The 24,780-nt window shown below is 41.1% G+C and overlaps 1 protein-coding gene across 1 annotated transcript; it reads left to right on the top strand.

Moving 5' to 3' along the window:
- Window positions 1-15,831: 15,831 nt before the first annotated feature.
- Window positions 15,832-23,201, top strand: LOC308288325 (photoreceptor-specific nuclear receptor-like; the record flags this gene model as incomplete). Its single annotated transcript, XM_080729734.1, has 8 exons — window positions 15,832-15,928; window positions 16,507-16,657; window positions 17,120-17,223; window positions 17,839-18,135; window positions 18,971-19,149; window positions 20,324-20,564; window positions 21,220-21,325; window positions 23,069-23,201. 8 exons carry the CDS (start codon window positions 15,832-15,834, stop codon window positions 23,199-23,201), a joined length of 1,308 nt encoding a protein of 435 aa, XP_080585860.1.
- Window positions 23,202-24,780: the final 1,579 nt, after the last annotated feature.

Raw genomic sequence — 24,780 nt, 5'->3', positions numbered from 1 at the left:
TGTTCTGTTCTACTCACAATGCTTTGCTCACTGCCAAAAGGGCATATGGCCACTTAATATGTTTTTACACTCTGATGCCTTTTTGGCACCAAAAGAACCAACTTGTTTACTGTTACTGTTTTCAGTTGTTTTTATTATGGGTCATCGTTTCAGTTGTGTCCTGGCACTGAAACTATGACATGTCATTGCCAGCTTTCATTTTATCTAATACTCATTGCGTGATATGGCTCCAAGACCACACTCTTCTTACTGTATGTAATTGTAAATTGACCACTGTAGGGTGTCCAAATAGGTACCAATATATGTACACTGTTAAATACCAGATGAGCTATTTGCAGCTTGCAGACCAAACCTAGTTATGTTTTAACAGTTACAGGGTGGTATTTTACTTTGGTATTTTTACCAAGCAATGTTGGTATAGCTAACTGTTGCATTGTTTCTGCATCACACACAAACTGAAAACCACCCATCAAATTACTTTGCTTTTGAGACACTACAATCAATACATAACAATGATAACATACAGAAGGATGTAAATCCTTCTGCCTAATTAATACATTTGATTCTAATTCACCATATTGACTCATATCTGCACACACATCAGAACATGTGAGCGGCTAAATCTATGACGCCAGATTATCTTACTAATGAGTAATGACTCATTTGTTTGTTTGCTCTGACATACACGTGGTGTGTCTTTGCCGTCTTCAGCCGAGTGTCACGTGGAGAACATTGTTGAGGGCATGCATAGCATAGCATCGATGTACGAACGAAGCCTGCGTGAGACACCTGCACAGATACTGGTCAGCACCTCGGACATCTGGGCCCCTCGATGTAAAATTGGCTATTTTGTCCAAAAATGTTTAAAAAATATATATATTGGACCATGGTCTTAAGTAAAAGAAAGTAGGCCTATAATACATGATGTGAACTTGCACAGTACATCATTATCAGACTTCATTTTATCCTTCAACTTCTTGTTTATGCCCCAAAATGACAGATAGGCCTAAACAGGTTTTGTAGCAATTTGTCGCAATTGTGTAAATATTAGACCTTATTGTAAAATGTTTAAGCATGTAATGATCATGTATATTATGTATTTTACTTAAGACCATTTTTCTAATATATTTTTTTTAACTTTTTGGACAAAATAGCCAATTTTACGTTGAGGTGCCCACCTGACCTGTTACCATCTGCACAGAGGTCTGCCCTTTCCCCCTCTGTCTCCAGTGAAGATGTTAGCCAGCTATACGCAGAGCTGGGTCTGTCTGGCACGCTCTGGACCACACTCTCACTCGCTGCCATGTGCCACTGCTCTCTAATCCTCCACTGACGCCTTTCATCAGCATCACAGTCAGCGGGAAAACAATAAGTTGACCGCCATGATGACCTGTTAGCAGAACATGGTAGCTGGTGGCTGCCAAAAAGCATCAAATGTTATCTTTACCATCTGAGTCAGATAACATAACATGAGATCAGATAAGAAAAGATAAGATAAATGAACATAAATGAAACATTAATGACCCCCCAGGGGATATTTGGTTGTTCTAGGCCATATTCTTACGCAACACTCAGTCTCAATGTGAATACACCAAGGCAATATCACAGATTTGCCTATATGATGTGTCTCTGGAAATACAGTGGAGGATTTAATATAATCTGCATTGTACCATTATGAAAAAGTGATTAATTTATAAGGGATTAACCAAGAAGACATTGGAGATATTTTATACTGAATGTGTTTGAAGCTTATATTCAGTTGGAAATGGGGAGGATGTGGATATCAATTGGATAATGGTTGAGCCGATTAGACAGTGTGATGATGAATTAGGAAAAGAAAAGGCGGTAAAACTTGTGTGAGGGAAAGGCAGCTGGCTTCAGTTCATAAGCTCTTGTTGCTGGAGTGTGTTGTTTGGCTTTGCATGACGCATTTAGGGACAGCATCTGTGTTCTAAGCGCTAACTGTTGCATTAAGTCTGTCCATGATATGGGTTGGCTTGGCTTAGTAGTATCCTCCACATGTTCAACTAGTCTAATAGTGCTATTTAATTCATTATTAACCATGCAGAAGGTGTGGAAAAGGTAAGGAGATATCAACACTGCAGATTATATGAGGTGCACGTTAGCAGGGTTTCAAATGGTCAGGGCATCTTTTAATACAGCTAACCTTTAGAGTCATGTTTGACTAACTGGAAATGCATCCACTGATGGAATCAAAGGACATGTGAATGTGTCCAAGGAATAATCATCTTTGTATGTGGCCACCAAATCATTATGTGAATGGTTCATTGTTTTTGGTATATTATATATATATATTGTATATAATAATTATTCTTTTACATTAACCACTTGAAACATCCCAATCCCTAGCATCCCAATTCTGGGGGGACATTCACCGATCTACAAGCTCACAACACATCACGTTGCTTTGCTACGCATTGTGAGCTTGTATTGGTTGTTTTCAGCAAAGAGATTTGGTATAGAGGGAAAAAAGAGCAGACCAAGTACAGAGCCACATCAGGTCAAGTTTAGGTGGTTAAAATGTCTTTCAATAATACTTTTTTTAATATTTGTTGCATCCCTAAGACAATATTTTGATAATAGTAAATGTACCTCCATTGATTCCAGATTCCGGAATCAATGGGGGTAAATGTATTGTAATACATTTTTTTGTCTTAGGAATGCGACAAAAAAACAAAACTTATTATTAAACTCAAGTCTCCATGACATGAGTAGTCAATAGGAAAAAAGTCATTTTGGGGGTGAACTACTCCTTTAACATGAATCCAACATAATATTATTACAAAAGATCATGTGTAAACAAAAAAATCAAACCTCGTTTCGAAGTGGAGCGGTGAATCTGAGCAGCTATACCCTGTGTGTGTGTGTGTGTGTGTGTGTGTGTGTGTGTGTGTGTGTGTGTGTGTGTGTGTGTGTGTGTGTGTGTGTGTGTGTGTGTGTGTGTCTGTTTTTGATTCTATGTGTTCTATATCTATGTTTTTGATTCTGTGTTCTAGATCTATGTTTTTGATTCTGTGTTCTAGATCTATGTTTTTGATTTTATGTGTTCTAGATCTGTTTTTGCTTCTATGTGTTCTAGATCTATATGTTTTTGATTCTATATGGTGTTTTTGATTCTATGTTCTAGATCTATGTTTTTGATTCTATATGTTCTAGATCTATGTTTTTGATTCTGTGTTCTAGATCTGTTTTTGATTCTATGTGTTCTAGATCTATGTTTTTGATTCTATATGTTCTATATCTATGTTTTTGATTCTGTGTTCTAGATCTATGTTTTTGATTCTATGTGTTCTAGATCTATGTTTGCCAGACCCATGAAATGGGTAGGCCTACATAAGCAAATGTCGGTCTGTCCGGTTTTTCTCCATAGATGGTCATGATGATGACATGATGATGACATGAGGGAGGGATAGACCGCCAGACAAAGCCTTCATGTCATCACAATGACATGAGGGAGGGACAGACCGACAGACAAAGCAAAAGGCTTTGTCTGTCGGTCTGTCCCTCCCTCTTTTCTCCATATTTGGTCACAATGATGTCACAAATGATGATGACATGAGGGAGGGACAGACAGCCTATAAAGGGACAGACAGCCTATAAATGTACCATTAAATTTATAGGCCCAGAGGGTTGGCAGAACCGGGGTCTGGCACAACCAGGTTGACCTGGTCTAGTTTTGATTCTATATGGTGTTTTTGATTCTATATGTTCTAGATCTATGTTTTTGATTCTATTTGTTCTAGATCTATGTTTTTGATTCTATATGTTCTAGATCTATGTTTTTGATTCTCTATGTTCTATATCTATGTTTTTGATTCTGTGTTCTAGATCTATGTTTTTGATTCTATGTGTTCTAGATCTATGTTTTTGATTCTATATGGTGTTTTTTATTCTATATGTTCTAGATCTATGTTTTTTATTCTATATGTTCTAGATCTATGTTTTTGATTCTGTGTTCTAGATCTATGTTTTTGATTCTATGTGTTCTAGGTCTATGTTTTTGGAGCGGTGAAAGCGCTCCCAATAGACAGGTATGTCCGTGGGTATGTCTGTGGGTGGGTGGGTGGGTGGCTGGCTGGCCGTGTCCGTAGCCTGGCAATACCTTGAGTGGCCACACACAACACACTAGTTAAAGGAGGGGCGCTGTTTTGTGCAGGCCAGGCACACTCAACACACACACACACACACACACACACACACACACACACACACACACACACACACACACAGGGTATAGCTGCTCAGATTCACCGCTCCACTTCGAACCGAGGTTTGATTTTTGATTCTATGTTCTAGATCTATGTTTTTGATTCTGTGTTCTAGGTCTATGTTTTTCCATTCTATGTGTTCTAGATCTATGTTTTTGCCAGACCCATGAAATGGGTAGGCCTACATAAGCAAATGTCGGTCTGTCCGGGTTTTCTATATAAAGGGTATATATGATGATGACATGATGATGACATGCCTACAAAAGGCATGATGTCATAAATGATGATGACAGACAGGGGGTCTGGCACAACCAGGTTGACCTGGTCTAGTTGATTCTATATGTTCTGGATCTATGTTTTTGATTCTGTGTTCTAGATCTATGTTTTTGATTCTATGTGTTCTAGATCTATGTTTTTGATTCTATGTGTTCTAGATCTATGTTTTTGATTCTGTGTGCGTGTGTGTGCGCGCGTGTGTGTGTGTGTGTGTGTGTGTGTGTGTGTGTGTGTGTGTGTGTGTGTGTTGCGTGCGCGTGTGAGTGAGTGGTGAGTGTGCCTGGCCTGCACAAAACAGCGCCCCTCCTTTAACTAGTGTGTTGTGTGTGGCCACTCAAGGTATTGCCAGGCTACGGACACGGCCAGCCAGCCAGCCAGCCAGCCACCCAGCCACCCAGCCACCCACATACCCACGGACATACCTGTCTATTGGGAGCGCTTTCACCGCTCCAAAAACAATAATTCTACAAAGCTACTGTATATGGAAAGGTTTAATCTGCAACACAATTTTGTACAATATGTAAGTGGGGGCCCCTGCTTCATCTCTCAGCTAGGGGGATCCATGGCATGAGAAACGTTGAAAATACCTATTTGATCTATTCCTTCAAATCTAGACGGATGGTAGCATCCTTAAATAACCTAATAAAGGGTCATTTCAGTTCTCCCGTTTACCCTAATCTTCTTGTTTCCTGTGTTTCCAGGGGGGCCCTAATCTAAAGTCATCTGTACTAATCCTCAGTAGTGCATTGAGTTAAATTAGGTGTTTGAGGTTCTAACCATCTGCCAGGTCAGTTGAATTCATCTGTTTAACTTTTGTAATGCAAGGCAGAAATGTAGATGGGCTTGAGAAAAGATTTACATGAGCTTAAAGGGATAATTCGACCCAAAATGACTTTTTTTTTTTTTTCCCGCCAAGCCGAATGCATGGGGGAGACTATGTTTTCACCCCCTGTCCGTCCGTGTGTCCGTGTGCGTGTATCCGTCCGTCCGCCTGTCCGCCTGTTACCAGCTAATCTCCGGCACCGTTGGTGCACACACAATCCAGGGATGCAAATTCAGAACATCTGCCCCACATTTTTCACATGGGCCTGTTCTAGCGCCACTATGAGGCCAACCTTTGCCAAACACATTTTTGGACAGTACTCCTCCATATTCCATCCTGATTGGCTAAGATTGGCTTCCAAAGTTTGCAGGATTTCTCAGTTTTGAACAAAATGCCTCAAATCATGAACACAGCATGCAATTCTAATGAAATTGTGCAGGCACAACTGAGGAAGAAATGTCATTTAAAGAAAATTCAAATCAGCCTCATGGTGGCACTATAAAAGGCAGATTTGTGTTTTTACCTATAACTCCACCAATCAGTGTACAACTATGTATACACACTCCCTAGAGGCCAAGGAAAAACCTTTTGCCCTTAACTTTTCACATCTGCCTTTTGTAGCGCTACCAGGAGGCCGAATTATGCAAAACACATCCTTTGATATTACTCCATCAGATTTGTACACTAATCAGTACACAGTATTTCTATAGTGATGTGATCAAGACAGATTTGTCAGATATTTTATATTGGCTAACATTGGATTTTGAAGAAAATGCCTCAAATCAAATCATGAACGCACCCTGGGATTTGTGTGAAACTTTGCAGCACATTCCCACTAGGTCAAGGAATGAATGCCACCCTTTTCACATTGACCTGTTATAGCGCCACCAGCAGGTCAACTTTTGCTAAACACATTTTTGGAACAAAATGCCTCAAATCATGCATGCAGCGTCCAATTGCCGTGAAAGGCTTGAGCTTGTAGATCGGCTATTTTTTGGCAAAGAGCTTTGGTGTAGAGGGGAAAAAGAGCAGACTAAGTACAGAGGGAAAGGTCAAGTTTATTAAGTATTGACGGTTCAAGTGGTTAAATATCTGAAAACACAAATTGACATGAATCCAAAATACACTGACGATTGTGCTGTCAAACAATGAAACTATATGGAATCTATGAAAAGGTTTTGGGGTCCCTGCTTCATCTCTCCAAGAACACATGACACGCTTTTCACATTGGCCTGTTAGCGCCACCAGGAGGCCTGACCTGAGGCCGGGGGACCTGTGCTCGGAAGAACACTGCTTCTAGTTTTTCCTATCGATTATTCACCCCAAGGAGACTCCATAGGGAACAAATCAGGCTATTTGTGTCTTCATTGGGAACCACTGCTGGTCATCATATTATTGGCTTGGATTGAGACAAAAACTAAAAAATATCCATGAATTCAAGTCTCCATGGGTCAGTAATTGATAGTTTTCTGTTTGTTGAGGCTCTCTCTGCTGCATCAACTTGCTAAAAAAATATTTTTACAATCCATGTATAGTTCAACAAGGAGCAAAAGGGAGACCCATGCATATAGTCGTCAAACCTTTTTAAAATTATTTATTGCTATTTGTTCAATTCGTGTCAATTCATTGTTCATGTGAAACTCTGACCAAATGTGTTTCAGTAAGAATGGAGGCAATTAAGCTATACTCATAGTGTAGAACAGGGGTCTTCAACAGGGGGTCCGGGACCCCTAGGGGGTCCTCAGAGTTACTCCAAATCTTTGAGTGATAGAAACCTTTTGTTCTCCTTTTTTATATTAACCACTTGAACCCTAGCGTCCATATTCAGAAAACTTTAGCCAAAAATAGCAGATCTACAAGCTCACAACGCCTCGCACTGCGAGGCATTGTGAGCTTGTAGATCGGCTATTTTTTGGCAAAGAGCTTTGGTGTAGAGGGGGAAAAGAGCAGACTAAGTACAGAGGGAAAGGTCAAGTTTATTAAGTATTGACGGTTCAAGTGGTTAAATATCTGAAAACACAAATTGACATGAATCCAAAATACACTGACGATTGTGCTGTCAAACAATGAAACTATATGGAATCTATGAAAAGGTTTTGGGGTCCCTGCTTCATCTCTCTCTCAACTAAGGGTTCCTTGGCCTGAAAACATTAAAGACCCCTGGTGTAGAGTTATCTATCTGATTTGTTGTGTCCAACCAAGGTAAGCTTTAATGCCTTTAAAAGATTTGAATAGCTGCCATTGGTAATCCTATCCTTTGATGACCGTTGATATTCAAAAGGAACACAAATCTTCTTAGGTTGATTAATCAGTGAACTGCAGTCAGTGTGAGCTTAGGTATGTCTTGACAGACATCGATTATTTACCCTTTAAAAAGTTACCTCAGTTCGGTTCCATCACATTATAAGCTCCAAGCTTAATGAGAGATTTGAATGAGCTAATTATGTTACATTTTTAAACACATTCTTGAAAATGTGTCATCCAGGTAACCCTATGCATTTATACTGCATATTCTTTCAGAATATGCAGTATAAATAGATTGTATGCAATTTAATGAAACAATACACCCATCAACTTTATAGCCTACATAATGAATATGCAATATTATTTTTTAGAAGACTATGTTGACATTCAGTATAGTCAATCTGAGTCATAATAGGTCTGCAGATTACTCACTGAATCACCTATTATAAACAACACAGGGACACGTGACCAGAAAGTTTACACAAACCCTCAGAAGAATGCAACAGGCAACAATTAGAAGATGTCAACAAGTGCTGCTGCTGGTGTGTCTAAACAAGCCGAGGGCTTTTGAGCTCCAGCAAGGGGCTCAGCGCGCTCCAATCTGACACTTATCTCCCCCGGTGCTTTGGGCGACACCCTGTTCTGCTGATGGCAGCGCGATGTCGCTTAGGAAGCAGCTGGTTACTGTCAGAGATCTAGGTCAGGACAGACTGCCAGCTACTGGTGCAGGCCAAGCGCTGGTTGAAGAAGAACTGCTCTCTGGTTCATTTTATAGTTAATGCCAAACTTTTATTTTACGGCTTTTCTTGTGTTTATATTTACTAGACCTTACCCGTTCGAAGATATGTGCTCCAAAATATGTGCAGAGTGTGGGTTGTGGGGAAAGTTACTGTAACTGGTGCGTGCGTGTGAATATGTGGGAGCATCATAATGTAAGGCATAATGTATGCGCTTGCTCCACATAGTTTTTTCATACCCGTTGGAAGATGAGAGAGAGAGAGAGAGAGAGAGAGAGAGAGAGCACATTCCTAACTGTGAGAGAGAGGGGTGTGTGTGGGGCTACAGATCCCATGGCCTGGAGGAACGGACCGTAACCCTGACAACAGACTAAGAAAACGCTAATAAACAGCTTTAATTTGGGAGAAATGAAATTCGGGCTCCGTCAGCGTTGGTATAATGCTAATGGCCAATACCATGAGAACTTTGGGATCAGTTGCTGAAGCGAGTGAATAGATAAACGTAGATAAGCGTGAGCGTTAGAGCGTTAGAGCGTGAGTGTGTGAGTGAGTGAGTGAGTTGTTTGGTGCTTTATTAGATAGATGACAGAAAAGTATCTACATCAGTAGAACGCCCTACGGGCGAGAAGTGACCTTGTGCTGAAACAAAAACAGAGACTGACACAATATGGCCATATGGGAATTCCCAGATATGGGCTTAATGTTGATGGCATCAGGGATCTCCATATATGGGTTGCCGTGACGCGACGTGACGTGACGTGACGTAGCGCGAGTCACACTTGCACATGAATTCTGCCATATGGAGCATGACATGAGGCGTGACACACGTACCGATGGACGGACATGATCTGTAGGTTTTCATACTAAATGTAACCTACGGTGGCAATGATTCAATTTTTTGGCAATGCAAATGCACAAGAAAAAGTAGTTTAATGCAGAGCAGGCGAGGGACACTTTGGAATGCATGATCCTAAGAGATACAGAATTGAACAACTTCCTACATTTTTACTTGACTTTTAAAAGAAATTACTATGCATCACATTATTGATGATTGGGGTTTTACTAGAAACTCTGCTTGCTGCAAACCAAGGAAGTGGCCAAAATGAATGAACCTCTTAATGCTCTCTCTCCCTCCTGTTTGTCATATATTTTCATTTTCTCAAGCAAAGTGGACTGACTGCTTACATCAGGATGTTTGAACCTCTTTGTCCAGTGAGTTGAACCAGACATAAGGTTCGAATCCCAGAGCTCCTGACATACAGGTAAGCTTAGCTGATGCTCCTGTGTGTGTGTGTGTGTGTGTGTGTGTGTGTGTGTGTGTGTGTGTGTGTGTGTGTGTGTGTGTGTGTGTGTGTGTGTGTGTGTGTGTGTGTGTGTTTGTGCGCGCGTGCGTGCGTGTGTGTATGTGTATGTGTGTGTGTGTGTGTGTGTGTGTGTGTGTGTGTGTGTGTGTGTGTGACAGTGATGTGGCCACACTATCATCGTCAGCATTGGCCAGATCAGATTACACTTTAAGCACTCATGGTGCCACTCTCCATGCCTTGAGGAGGCTTTCTTCAGCATAACTTAACATTATGATCCTCTTTCATCCGGGGATGGCCACCAGGCAGCACAGTATGCCAAGTGATGTAACCCAGGTAACTCTTGTGAACGCAGGATGAGAGGAACAGTTTAATTGTGGTTTATTTTCTTCTTTCTTATCTATTACCCTCCCTTTGACCTTACACCCACCCACACATACAATATCTGTACCAGTAAGACTCCCTAAATCGGGAGATAAGCGACTGTCAGGTCGCATACACATACTTTAGAAGGCAATGGTAGCCAATCAGGAGGGAATATGGGAAATGTGTACCGCTTTGCGGGATTTTAGGGCAAGATCTGTAAGAGCAGTGTCCAAAAATGTGTTTTGCCAGAATCGGCCTCATGGTGGCGCTAGAAGAGGGCCATGTGAGAAATGAGGGGTGGAGGTTGAGGAGTGCTAAGTTTGGCATGGATATGGGCAACGGTGGCGGAGATATGAGTTGACAGACTGACAGACAGACTGACTGACAGCCGGTGGAGGTTTTGATAGTAACTGCGACCTGACGGTCGCAATGAAATCAATACATACATAGCTACATAAATACTATATTGTTCAGTGTGGCAGTGGTACAGTGGAACAAATAGTGCAAGATCTGTGCTCATGGATGGAGGAAGCTGCAGCGAACGAAAGCAGCAGCAAAACGTGATGCTCGTGAATCTGGCAACGGGTACAATCGCTACATGAGATAACGGGAGTGTTGCACAATGGGTGGTGCGGGAATTCTCGACTTGCATTGTTCTTTGCATGGCCCCCAAGTAGGGGGGCCATGCTATTAGTAGTAATGCTATTATTAACACTATAAGTGTTAATAATAGCATTGTAAACATGTGTATTGTTAGATTATAAAACATTTATAAGCGCTTATAGATTGACTGCCTGTTAAGACACATATTTTGTCGTTACACTGATCAAAAAACAATTAGTCTTCTGAAACGAGAGGGAAAAAGAAGTTCAAGTGTATTAATAAGACATAGGACAAGGCTATGAAGTGAAACAACGTTTGTCAATATTGTAGTAGACAACAGACAGTATTAACGGCCAAACACTAAATGATTTATAATCTACCGAATTACACAGGGATTAGACACTTAAAATAGATAACAATGCATCAACAATCCATACAAACTGGAACAGGCAGTCAAGAATATTACGTTACATAACATGGCGCCTAATCATACTATGAATCCTAATCTATTTGTCTTGGCAATAATCTATGGCCTGCTCATGTAAGCATGTCTTGCACGTACAGCATCTCAATGGCAGGCTAGCGTTGTGTACTGCTGGCCAGCAGATTATGTCAAGTGTGATAATTCCCTGATGGGCCCGGCCAGCAAGCAGGCTGCAGGTGGCCATTTGAACAATGGCTAACAGAATGAGTCATCTGAACCACTGGTTCCCAAACAGTGGGGTTGCGGACACATTTTTTGGTTTATGGGTCCCTTAATTCTTTTGGTTTCCTACAATTTTGTTTTTGATTATTATTATTTCAAAACATTTTCAAAAATATATTCCCAAAACGGATTTTTTTTTCATGAATTAAAGTTTTTTTTTTTTTCTTTTTTTTTATCAGTAATTTCATGACAAAATCAAAAGAAATTCCATAAATTAGAAAACAAACGTTTAAGAAGTAGTGAAAATAGCCGATCTGCAAGCTCACAACGCGGCGCGAAAATATATATATATGTGTATATTTAAAAGCACAGGCCACCATCTTTACAAGGCAGGTGTCAGTGGGTTGTAGACCAACATCCCTATCATTTCCTCTGGATTTTCATTGCAAGAACAGCTTTACTCAAGGGGCTGGAGTAGTGGAATCCATTATTCAAAATTTTGAATTTGTCATTTGAAAAAAGTCCAGGAGGAATGAATACTTTTACATGTATTTCGTCTTTTGTTGTTTTAACCTTGATTTGAAACTTTATTTGTACAGTATATTTCATGAGCAGGAAAATGTGAATAGGATATGACGGCATGCTAAAATAGCACAACGTATTTCTCTGCACAAACCTTTATAAGGCAGTTGTAGTGTCGTAGTGAAGCAAGCATGCAGTGCAGCGTTGAACTTCTGCAATATTTATGTAAGCAGTAAGCTCATATGTTAGTGTAAGTAAGTATAAGTAAGCTCTTTGAATACTAAAAGATAAGTTGTCACATTGAACGATAGGCAGGACCAGGATGATTGATGGTTGTTCATTCACCACCAAGGCCATAACACCTGTTATGAATGTACAGTAAATGTAACAACAGACCATATTTAACAAGTCTTAACATAAGGAAATTGTGTTGATCATTTTAATGGCATCCAATTTGTGTTTCAGTGCACAGGACACTCAAGTGACTACTTTTGTCAAGTCAGAAAATATTCCAAGCTGGGGCACCGCTGGCCTACCGGTCCAGGCACACTGTACATAGGCTCAGTGTAGCCTGACAGCGTGTCGCTGGTTCGAGTCCCGACGATCCCGACTACCTTTGCTGCGTGTCACTCCCCATCTCTCTCCCCATTTCCTGTCAGTCTACTGTCCTATCAATAAAGGCATAAAAGCCCAAAAGCATATATATATAATCAATCAACATTCTCTCTCTCTCTCTCTCTCTATATATATATATATATATATTTTTTTTTTCTATTCATTTTTTTCCAAGCTAGAGAATGTTGATTGATTGTATTATTTTAGGATTGTGTTATCTATAGAAAAGCTATTTCTAAATACCTACTGATGCTAAAACAAGATGGAATGGACATTCAGACTCAAAACATGGAAGGGTGATAGGATGAAAATACTAACTTTGAGCTTGTCATCATGGTGTCTCATAATGCATTGTTATTTATATATCTCCTGATGTGATTTTAGTGAATGAATAGAGCATAATGAACTTTAAATTCAGTGACAATACTTTTTATTGTTGAGTAGCATTGTCCACTGACATCCCAGTATATTGTATTTGGCTAGACCAGAGAAGTCCCAAGAAGATAATAAGTCAGCGTGTGCCATGGCCCGAGTCCACACCATGTTTCATCACACATGACTTATTTAACCGCGCACTTAAACCCCAGGCATCCATATTGTGGTGAAATCCTTCGCAGAGAAAAAGAGCAGATCTACAAGCTCACAATGCACTGCAATCTGCTATTTTCAGAGAAGATATATCTAGTGTAGAGTGAAAACAGACAAGTCACTAGTAGTATAAAGCCACGAGGGACTCTGGTCAGTGTGCGGTTTAAGTGGTTAATTAGGTACATCCAATCATGAAGCATGCAGCCCGATGACACCAGAACACTAATTAAGTGGAAATGTTGCAGGGGTCAAACAGAGCTGTGGCCAAGAATGACAAGAGTAGCCACCATATGGCTAAAGATGCCCACAAGGAGCGGGTCTTTAGTGCTCTTTTAATCTTTTGAGCTAATTGTGTCCCGTGCCCCATCCCCCCCAAAGCCCCCCATTTCTTACCATTTTCTATTGACTCTGCCCGTGTCCCCCAGGCAGGCTGACATAATGTTACATGTTTTCTAATCTACTTAAAGGGTGTTTTTCCAATTATTGAGGCTGCTAGTCCTTGACCTGCTGATGTCAACGTTAATCATGCCCACCAAGCAGATTTCACGCTTGAACATTTTGTGGGAATGGTGTAGACTAGACTAGAGCATGGGATATACATATCCGTACACATTGATTTGATTTATAATTATTTATTTTCCCTCTACGATCAAAAGGACCAATTCCAAAATCAATATTAAGACCTATCGTCACTGTCCGACGAATTTGTATGTTTTTTTCGTAAATTAAAGCCCTACTTCAGCATACAAAAGTGTCACACAAAAGTAGTGAAAATAGCTGATCTACAAGCACACAATGCCTCGCATCGCGAGGCGTTGTGTGCTTGTATACTTTATCACTACTTTATAGTTTTTAAAATAATAAAAAAGGAAAAGTTTTGGACATACAAGGTTTCCACCCGATAGCGACGTTATGCAGGTATACAGATGTATGGCCACATTTTGCTTGCATGTTGTCAAGGATTAATAGGAAGTAGGCACGATTGAAGGTGTAATCATCAGACACTATCTACAAACCAAAAAAATAATAGAGTGCAAAATGTGTCATTACAGTAATTTACTGTATAGCTGAGCATGTCAGATGTCTGACATCCCATTTGCCAATTATAAAAAACACACAAAAAAAGTAGAAAGAAGCCGAGCCCTATTGTCTTCAGATTAAGATCATTCACTGTAGCCATTCAACTGTGTAATGAAACAAATGATGAAATCATTGTTAGAAAGTGTTGGTCATACCATGAGCTTTTCAGTGAACTCTGGGCCACAGTTTAAGCATGAATGAAGGCATTCACACAACTTCAACGGACATCTTCTCTTTGATTACTGTGTTATAGTTATGCAGTAGTACACATTATTTGGGCATGATAAGCAACAGACAGACACACAAACATACATGGACAGACATAGATTCCTGGAATCTTTTGATAGACTCCCCTTTAGGTATATTTTTACTGTCCATTATGTATTATTGTGTATAGAGTTTTCACAAAGAATGCCTTATTGTGCTGAAGATAAAATGGATGTTTCCCGTGCCTCAGTTTTTACTCTCCTGGTAGATAGTTAGTTTCCTGGCACCTGTTGGCCTTGCGTCTATGTGATATGATTCTTGTGGGCATGGTTTAAAATTTTCATCTATTTAAATAGTGCTCAATTGGCCCAAGGTATGGCAATTTTAGCTGCTCAATAATGCATGGAGACCTTCATAAATGAGCAAATTAATACCGGCCTACATGGGCCCTTCACAATTCTATTATTCTTTCAGCGACCTTTCCTCCCGTTGGCTTGGGAGAAGCGGGTGAGCTGTAGTTTGTCAAAAAAAGAGTCAAATGGGAGTTAATATGCAGTTCCTAAGCAAACAGTGGAAGTCATAATGAATGGAAGGCAATCACATAGATCAAATATGGCTGGAAATAGAGCTGGAATTTGGAGGCAAGGAGGAATAAAACAGAGGGCAATACAAATTGAAGGGTCTGGTAAACATAATAACTTGCGCCCCATGCAATCATCCCTTCAAATGCAGACACCATAGAGGGGTGTTGACTGATGGCTCCCCTCACAGACAGACGAGACAGAGGAGAGGGCAGAGGAAGAGAGAGGCACATGGAAATGGGTCTAAAGTTACTGTTCAACTCTTCTGCACCAGAGCTGGTTTGTTGGCAGCAACTCATGGCGGTTATTGTTTGTTAAAGCTCCCCTCCCCGAGTTATTAGGACGCACGGCTTGAAGACCTGCCTCCAAAACAGCGGCAGGCGTCCTGGCAATGTGACTGATTGATCCAGTAGATGAACAGTAAAGATTAAAAGGATGGACAAATGAGCATGCTGCTTACACAGCGTTTGGGGCTTAATCCTCTCACCCCCATGGGCTCTTTTTGACAACGTGCCTCTGAGGAGAAGGCGCACACACACACGCTGACAGGACCTTAGCCAAGAGAGACAGGACAATGCCACACGGACTTGTTAACAACAAGCCTTAGATGATCATCCTATAGCCAGCCGCCGTCATTACATCTGTATAACACCAAAAGCAGCCAAGGAACAGAGGCACCATCAGCGGGGTCCTCTGTAAATTGGAGAGGGGAGGCCACACGAGCAGAGGGACTTGATCTGCCATCTGCCCTGTCTGACAGGGAGCCCACCGGTGGGCCTACAAGAACTGTTGTCATCTGAGGCATTTTTCTTGACTTTTTCTTTTTTGGTTGGGAAGAAAAAACTTTACCTGTGTTTATTAGTGTTTTTTTGCAACTTTGTCGAACGACCTGAAGGAAAACATCAGAAGGATCTCCAAAGTTTAAACGTCATATTGGACGAAGAAGGGATTAAAAAACATTTGTAGAAAAGAACAAGACATCAGATACATTTGTAATACGTTCCCTTGTCAGAATGATGGAGGATCACCTGTCTAAAATGCCCATCATGTCCTCGTCCTCCCCCGCTGAGTCCACAGGCAGCCCTGCAGGGACGGATGACAGCAGAGGCGGTAAGACCAGCACGCATGCATGCTAGTGGGAGGAACAGGGGCCCATGTTCAACATATGTCAGTGTGCACCTAGAGTTTTTGTCTATCATTTATTTTTTTCAATATATGAAAAAAATTCAACCACATTTAGATGATGTTCTTCATCTTTTATTTATTGAAACAAACATGATATTTTTGAAAAATGGTTTTGTGATTGTTTATTACTGAAATAAATTGTACAACATCTTATCTACTACATTTCGATGCCAATAAACAGACACAGCTATGCTGGGGTTTCCAATTACCCGTGAATGCCAGTTAAGGTTTAATAATATCGATAGTCACGAAGTGTACCTGAAGATCAATGTAGTGCTGGGTAAAGAACCCATTTTGTCATAAAATTCGATTTTCAGTTGTGAATGGCTATGTCTTGTAATATTGACTCATATGGGAATCATGGACAACTACATTGGTTTGTGAGACTTTCAAGCCACATGTACTGTACGTCCGCAGATCTCACAGATGGCAGGCACGTGTACAAAACAATACAATACATGATGGCACATCTAACTGTCTGTTATCACCGTGTTGACTTTCAGCCAAGAGTCCTGCCCCAGGCAAGGCCCTGAGCCCTGCGCTGCTCTGCAGGGTCTGTGGAGACACCAGCAGTGGGAAACATTACGGGATCTACGCATGCAACGGCTGCAGTGGCTTCTTCAAGAGAAGCGTAAGGAGAAGGCTCATTTACAGGCAAGGAAATAAACCCACACTCTCTTCTATTGGTCCAATAATTCCACTGGAAATGTCATGCTTTTGGCTTCAGGTTAGCTAACTTCTGATGGGTGTTCACATCAAACCATTATAATATAGGCCTACATTATAATGAGTCAATTGTAAGTATATAATGACACCTTCATTTCACAGTCTTTTTTGATTGATTGATTATTTTATTAGACAAAAATGGAGAGCAGTACAAGTATAGTCAATACAATAGAAATGTAGTACAGTACAAGTACAGTTAAACGCCCTGCCTAAAAGGAACATCCCAAATAAGACCTTTTACAGTCTTTTTTACGTTGGAAGTCCTTGGTATTTAATTCATGGACATAACAAATAGCAAGCATCTTTGACCATTTATAAAAACACAACCTTGGTGGAAATTGATATGCCCATATTAAGGATTCTTTTCTCACTCTGCCCCTTGTTCAGCAGGTGCCAGGCTGGAACGGGCATGTGCCCGGTGGACAAAGCCCATCGTAACCAGTGCCAGGCGTGCCGGCTGAAGAAATGCTTACAAGCGGGCATGAATAAGGACGGTTAGTATGAGAAATTAAGCCGTGTGTCAATGTAACGTAAATAACAAAATAGTTCTCTGCCATTAAGAGTGAGGATTGCGCCTAACCTCTTTTATTACCAAACATGCCTCTCTCTGTGCTCACTTCACCACATCCACAAAACCTTCTCTCTTCTCGTCCGCTCTTCCTGGTTCTGTTCATCCCATGCTCTCTAATTCAGTGGTTCTCAAAGTGGATTCCAGGGACTGGGTTCCTTTATGGGGGTCTAAATTGACTCATATAAGTCTGTAACTCTGACAGCATACAAATGTCACTGTCAGATTTAAGGGGAGACCTTGAAATGTGAATGTTTGAGAGACACTGCTCTAATTCAGTAGTTCTCAACCTTTGCAGGCCGTCACCCCCAAAATAATCATATTTTAACTGGGGAGCCCCCCCCCCCCCCCACCCTATGAGCACAAAGAGTTGAGACATAACATTTTGTATAACACGGTTCTATTGTGAGCATGTAGATCTGCTATTTTCACAATTTCTGCCTCTAATATTTGACATGTTGGCCAATGTTTAACTTGTCATTTTAGAGGTATTAAAAATGACAACCACCGCTCTAACGTATTCCTCACTCTGTCCGTGCAGCCGTGCAGAACGAGCGACAGCCCCGCAGCACGGCACAGGTGCGTCTGGACTCCCTGGACGTGGACCCATCGGAGAAGGAGCACCTGGCCACCACGCGAGAGCCCACCTCCTCCTCCTCCTCCTCTTCCTCCTCGTCGTCCACCGGCGGCTCCGTCATCACGTGGCCCCACATCACCTCCTCCTCCATGGGCTCCTCTGTCCCTCTGCCCCAGCGCTGCCTCAGCCCCCAGAACAACCACCGCTTCATGGCCAGCCTCATGACCGCCGAGACCTGCGCCAAGCTGGAGCCCGAGGACGGTGAGGATGAGATCCCAATATGTTTCTGAAAAACTTTGTTTCTAACATGTGTGGTGATGATAAGTATACAGATCCTTCTAGAAAAATTTGAATATTGTGTGAAAAAGCATTGCAGATGCCATAGCACCCCAAATCATAACTTACTTTGGAAACTTCCCACTGTTTTCAAACAACTCTGACTTCAGAAGGTTGACATTTCGCTATTATAAATCCTTGTTTTGAGTAGTTTCGTGTAATAGTGTAATATTTTGAAATATGGACTTTTGAAATTCATGAGATGTATGCCATAAAAAATATTTTTTTTTTTACAAAAAAATGGTTGGAATAATTCACTGAATGTCCAATGTATCTAGAATATATAAAGGTTTCAAGAAATACAGTATATGACAGTTTCAAGAAAATGTACTTTTACACAATATTCTAATTTTTCGAGAAGGATCTGTATATTATGATAAAACACATACGCCATGTAATAAACTACAACGAGGAAAATATAGATGAGAAATAAATGGTTTTCCATTTCCAAATGATTTCCTAATTTATACAAAATTACCTACATATACCTATAATAGTTTTACATATAACTGTAAAACCTCAGAATACATCAATCTGTTGAAAGGTGTGGTATTATGAGTAAGAATAGATGAATCAGTACCAAAATCTCTCACAGCAGATGAGCTAGAAGGAGTAGGGATCAGATATAACATACAGATATAACAGTATTTGACACACATACGGTACTGAACAGTTAATTCCTTATATATATAGCCTATACTGCATCCAAATATTGTATGCACTGTATGTATTCTCACATTTGACCGTTTTGCCCTTTCAGTTGATGAGAACATTGACGTGACCAGCAACGAGCCGGAGAGAGCGTCGTCAGAGTACCACATGGCCCTCTACCCCTCCAGCTCTGAGAACGTTTATGAAACGTCTGCGCGCCTGCTCTTCATGTCTGTCAAGTGGGCCAAAAACCTCCCAGTGTTTTCCAACCTGCCCTTCAGGGATCAGGTAATGAAACCCTACCTGCTTTCTCATTGCAAGTAACACTGGACCCAAGTCACATAACCAAAACACCTCAAATCAAAATGTGAAAATACTTGTCGTAGGTGTTTTGGCTGCACAAAGCTCAAAACTTTGTCCGAGCTGCAGAACATGCATTTGTTGAAGCAACTTACAATTTACAATTTAGGCATTTAGCAGACAATCTTAATCCAGAGTGATTTACAAGCAAGGACAGCATAGAAGTAGTAAACTAAAAACGTAGGTAAACCAAGAACCTATTCAATAAAAACAATAAAATCAAAACATCAATAATCTGTATATAGGATGCCAAGTCGAAAGTGGTCTGGCATCGCTCGATATACAAAATTCTAAATTATTCTAAATTCTAAAATAAACTAAATCACATTTTGGCCTTTGCATAACGTTGTTGTCAGGTGGAAACCTTGAATGTCCAAAACCGTTTGTTTTATATTTATCATTTTGGTATATTATATATATTATATCAATGAAAATAGACGATCTACAAGCACACAACGCCTCACATCACGAGGCGTTGTGTGCTTGTAGATCTGCTGTTTTCATTAGTTTTGTGCGACAGTCTGGTATGATGAAGCAGGGCTTTACTTAACGAAAGAAAACGTACAAATGTGAAACTTGGAGATACAGGGTTTGTGTCCGACAGTGACGATAAGCCTCTATGGTCATCGAGGGTAGCCAACTGTTACGTATAAGTACTATGACACCCAGGGACGTGCAGAGAATGTTAGAGAGGCAGGGGCTGAAATTTCTAAAAGGGCCTTTTGGTGGAAATCGCAGCGCGACGCGTTGTGAACTTGGAGGTCGGCTATTTTCGGTGCGTGATACCACTCTGAACATAATCAAGTCAAGTCTAGAGATGTGGCATGGATTTCTACACAGATAGGGCAATTCTTTCAACATAAGATGATGCATTCAAGTTCAGGAGAGTTTGGACAAGGCAATTCTCTTGAATGCAGCCTTGAGTTATGGTATGGAAAGAGGGCTTTTGCATTTCTTTCACTGCATTCATGGTCTGGAGAGGGCCCTTTTTACAGACTGATAAAAGGGCAGGGGCTCAAGCCCCCTTTGATGTCTATGTGTGCACGTGCCTGATGACACCACAGCACAGCTAATCTGCAGTGGTTCTTGTACCTTGCACCAGGTCATCCTCCTGGAGGAGGCGTGGAGCGAGCTGTTCCTGCTCTGTGCCATCCAGTGGTCGCTGCCCCTGGACAGCTGCCCGCTGCTCTCCCTGCCCGACCTGTGCCCGGGCATCCAGGGCAAGACCAGCTACACCGGCCTGGACCTGAGGCTCCTGCAGGAGGCCTTCAGCCGCTTCAAGGCCCTCGCCGTGGATCCCACCGAGTTCGCCTGCCTCAAGGCCATAGTCCTCTTCAAACCAGGTAACTTCATGAACCTCATAAGGCAGGGGTCTTCAACGTTTTCAGGCCAAGGACCCCTTAGTTGAGAGAGAGATGAAGCAGGGACCCCCACATTACAACCTGTTCATGAATTCCATATAGTTTCATTGTTTGACAGCACAATTATCAGTGTATGTTGGACTCAATTTGTGTTTTCAGATATTTAACCACTTGAACTGTCAATACTTAATAAACTTGACCTTTCACCCTGTACTTACTCTGCTCTTTTTCCCCAATACACCAAAGCTATTTGCCAAAAATAGAAGATCTACAAGCTCACAATGCCTCATGCTGCGAGGCGTAAAGGGGGAAAAGTGCAGACTAAGTACAGAATGAAAGGTCAAGTTTATTAAGTATTGACAATAAGTGTTTAGTGGTTAAATATCTGAAAACACAAATTGACATGAATCCAAAATACACTGATAATTGTGCTGTCAAACGATGAAACTATATGGAATCTGGGGGTCCCTGCTTCATCTCTCTCTCAGCTAAGGGGCCCTTGGCCTGAAAATGTTGAAAACCCCTGCGCTACAGAGTCAAGAGCGTCTGGTAAATACATTGGTAAATGACTGTTGTTTTGATGAGCGCGGCTCCTGATGGCAACATCTCAAATGTGAACATGTCTTTGGTTCTACAGAGACTCGGGGACTGAAGGACCCAGAGCAGGTGGAGAACCTTCAGGACCAGTCTCAGGTGATGCTCGGACAACACATCCGCTCACACTACCCCACGCAAGCAGCCAGGTAATCTCAATGCCTCTGTCCTGTCATCTTTAAACACCATTTAGGCCTGAACACATTATGACGCAATATTTTATGCTTTAAATATAAAAACATAGCAGATATACAAGCTCACAGCGCGGCACCGAGTGCCGCGCTGTGAGCTTGTATATCTGCTATTTTTGAAAAATCGTGAAAATTAGAATTTTGACCCGATTCTATAAGCGTCTTTTGAATCCTTCTAATCCTTCTAATATCCTTCTAATATTTTTGGAAAAAAACCTATGTTTCTATGTCAGCAATCTGGCCAGTCATCGTCAAAGAAAAGGTCCTTTTCACTTGACTGGAGCTCAGTTAGTCTGTTCTTGAGAGACTACTATGTCAGTGGTGCTCAAACCTTTTCATGTGAAGGACATTATATTTATTTGGCCACGGACCCCCATTTCAAAATATCTAGTTCCAGGGACCACCCAGAAGCAAAATTTGAGTTACAAATGTTCGCTTTGAAAATACATATATTCAAAGCTTTTGCACACATTTTCACGACTTTTTCAAAAATAGCAGATCTACAAGCTCGCAGCGCGGCACTCGGTGCCGCGCTGTGAGCTTGTATATCTGCTATTTTTCACTGGTTAAAGCATTCAATAATTCTAGGCCTAAATGGGTTAAACACCAGTAAGACTCCCTAATCGGGAGATAAGCGACCGTCAGGTCGCAGCGTGATTTTAGGCCAAAATGTGTAGGAGCAGTGTCCAAAAATGTGTTTGAAAAAATCGGCCTGATGGTGCCGCTATATGGGACAGATCCATGTTGATGACATGAGTGTAGACATACTGTGTACCGATTTGCGTGATTTTAGGGCAAAATCTGTAGAAGTAGTGTCCAAAAATGTGTTTGAAAAAATCGGCCTGATGGTGCCGCTATATGGGACAGATCCATGTTGATGACATGAGTGTAGACATACTGTGTAGCGATTTGCGTGATTTTAGGGCAAAATCTGTAGAAGTAGTGTCCAAAAATGTGTTTTAATAAATTGGCCTGAAGGTGGCGCTAAATGGGACAGGTCCATGTTGATGAGATGAGTGTAGACATACTGTGTACCGATTTGCGTGATTTTAGGGCCAAAAATTTTGGAGCAGTGTCGAAAAATGTGTTTTGCAAGAATCAGCCTCATGGTGGCGCTAGAAGAGGGCCATGTTAGAATTGATGGGTGGAGGTTGTGGTTTGGCAGGCAAGGAGTGTGCGTGGAAAATTTCACATGGATAGGGGCAACGATGGCCAGGGCAAAAATAGGGCAAAAGTGTGACGTGACAGACAGACTGACGGACTGACTGACTGACAGACAGCCGGTGGAGGTTTTGATAGTAAATGCGACCTGACGGTCGCAACTACCCCATGCAAGCAGCCAGGTAATCTGAATGCCTCTGTCCTGTCATCCTTAATGTCTTGTACAAGTCAGTTTTTTTAATCCATTTTATTTGAAACGAGGGACTCTTGCACACCTACAAAAGCGGTAGGTGTGTCGAGGAGCGACCAAACAATGGTCCAGTAAACTGAAGAAGAAAAAACTCCACACACACCGTCTGCCTCCAGAATTTTACTGTTGCCTTCTTTTCCCGCCCTTTTTGACTTCATAGTAAAATCCTTTAACTCGTTATATAACTCGTTCAGCGTTAAAGGAACACTCAGGATTTTTTATTTTTTTTGTGTACCATACACATGAATACATGAATACATTAAGACATGAAACTCTATTTTGTTGCGCAGGTTTGGGAAACTGCTCCTTCTCCTCCCCTCGCTGCGTTTTGTGGGCTCCGAGCGGATTGAGCTCCTGTTCTTCCATAGGACCATTGGTAACACCCCCATGGAGAAGCTGCTGTGTGACATGTTCAAGAATTAAGTCCCCGGTCACATCCAAAGGAGCCCTCTGCCGTCTGATGACCTGAGGCCTGTGGTCTATGTTCCTTGTTCTGGAGGCAGGCAACACAGAACTGACACATAACAAACTAGTGATTCTCAACATTCTCCATTTCAAGGACCCTGGGTCTGAATGGACCCCCATGCAGGGATTTTTCTCTATATATTTTTTATGTATTTTTTTTTATCTCTGGGAATCCAATCTACACTGTAAAATCCTGTGTTCATTTTATTCTGAGAGTGTCTGAGAGTTCCATTTGGTTCCATTCGTCCACTCTCCGAGTTGTAGGCGCACAAGGTTCCTCCTAACTATCAATAATTTAGCTGGGGACCCCCTGGAACCCCCTCAAATACAGACCCCATGTTGAGAAACACTGATCTACATTGTTTACTTTGAAAGCTGTCTAATGTACATATGAGAGATTCTCTGTGTGCTGTTTTGTGTAAGGTCACTTTAATATGTGTGTACCATAATGTACATTCAATATGAGCTTCATGCTTGCTGTCTATATGCATCACTATTGGATGTCAATTCTTCATTCCATTTCTCTCTCACTAATGGAATCTGTCACATACTACAATCCATTTTTTAATATGTAGTAGCCTATATTATTATTTGGAGCAATTATGTTGTACAATGTACATTGTTATCTGTTTGGTGTTACTAAATATAACTTCTAATTCAAATGATGTGTGTGTGTGGTATTTATGCTATCATGTCTTAAAACTATAAAATATGGAGTTCACATTTGAGCATTTGTTATGCGAACAGAATAGATTTGAGGGCAAAACTTTTCAAACTGCAATACAAAAAACAAATTGTGAGCAAAACGTGCTACACTGCTACACTCACATTTTCATAGCAAGTAAAGATAAATGTTTTATGTATTACTTTTTTGCAAATCTAAAAGTTTTGTTTGCAATAAAAACACATGCATTTTGATTTGCGATTCAAAAGGTTTCGCTCTGTTTCACTGAATCTTGTGGGCTGGACCTACGCTTAAAAATGTAAGACAAAAACATTTCCATTGTCCAGTGTCAAAAAGACTGATGGGATTAAAGGAATACTTCACCCCAAAATGTCTTTCTCTATCTATGCTATACAAACTGGTCAAACATTGACCAAATTGTCAAATAATATAAGAAAGAGGACAAATTTGTGAAAATATATAGCCGATCTACAAGCTCACAACGCCTTTACATTCCAAGGGGTCCTTGAGGGAGTTCCAGGGCTTCCCCATAAATGATTAGGAACCAAATGGACCCTTATGGGTCTGTAATGCATGTCAAACTGGGGGTTCTTGAAATTAAAATGGTTGGGAATCACTGCTAGAGCCGTAAAAATCTTCTCTAATGTTGCTTATCTTTTCAAATAGGGGTCCGCGGGCTAATAAGTGTCAATTTGGGGGTCCTTGACATGAGAAAGTTTGAAAAGCCTGCTCTAACACACAATTGCTTTGGTGCCACAGTCATAGCAGGCCTATGCATACATTCAATGTAAGGCTGTAGCTTGTTGACATACTATAATTTCCTCAATCAAACATCGCCCTCTGCTGGCTGTA

The sequence above is a fragment of the Nannobrachium achirus genome (genome assembly GCF_963921795.1).
Source record: "Nannobrachium achirus genome assembly, chromosome: 7".
NCBI classification, from domain to species: Eukaryota; Metazoa; Chordata; class Actinopteri; order Myctophiformes; family Myctophidae; genus Nannobrachium; species Nannobrachium achirus.
This window is presented reverse-complemented; position numbering and strand designations above follow the sequence as displayed.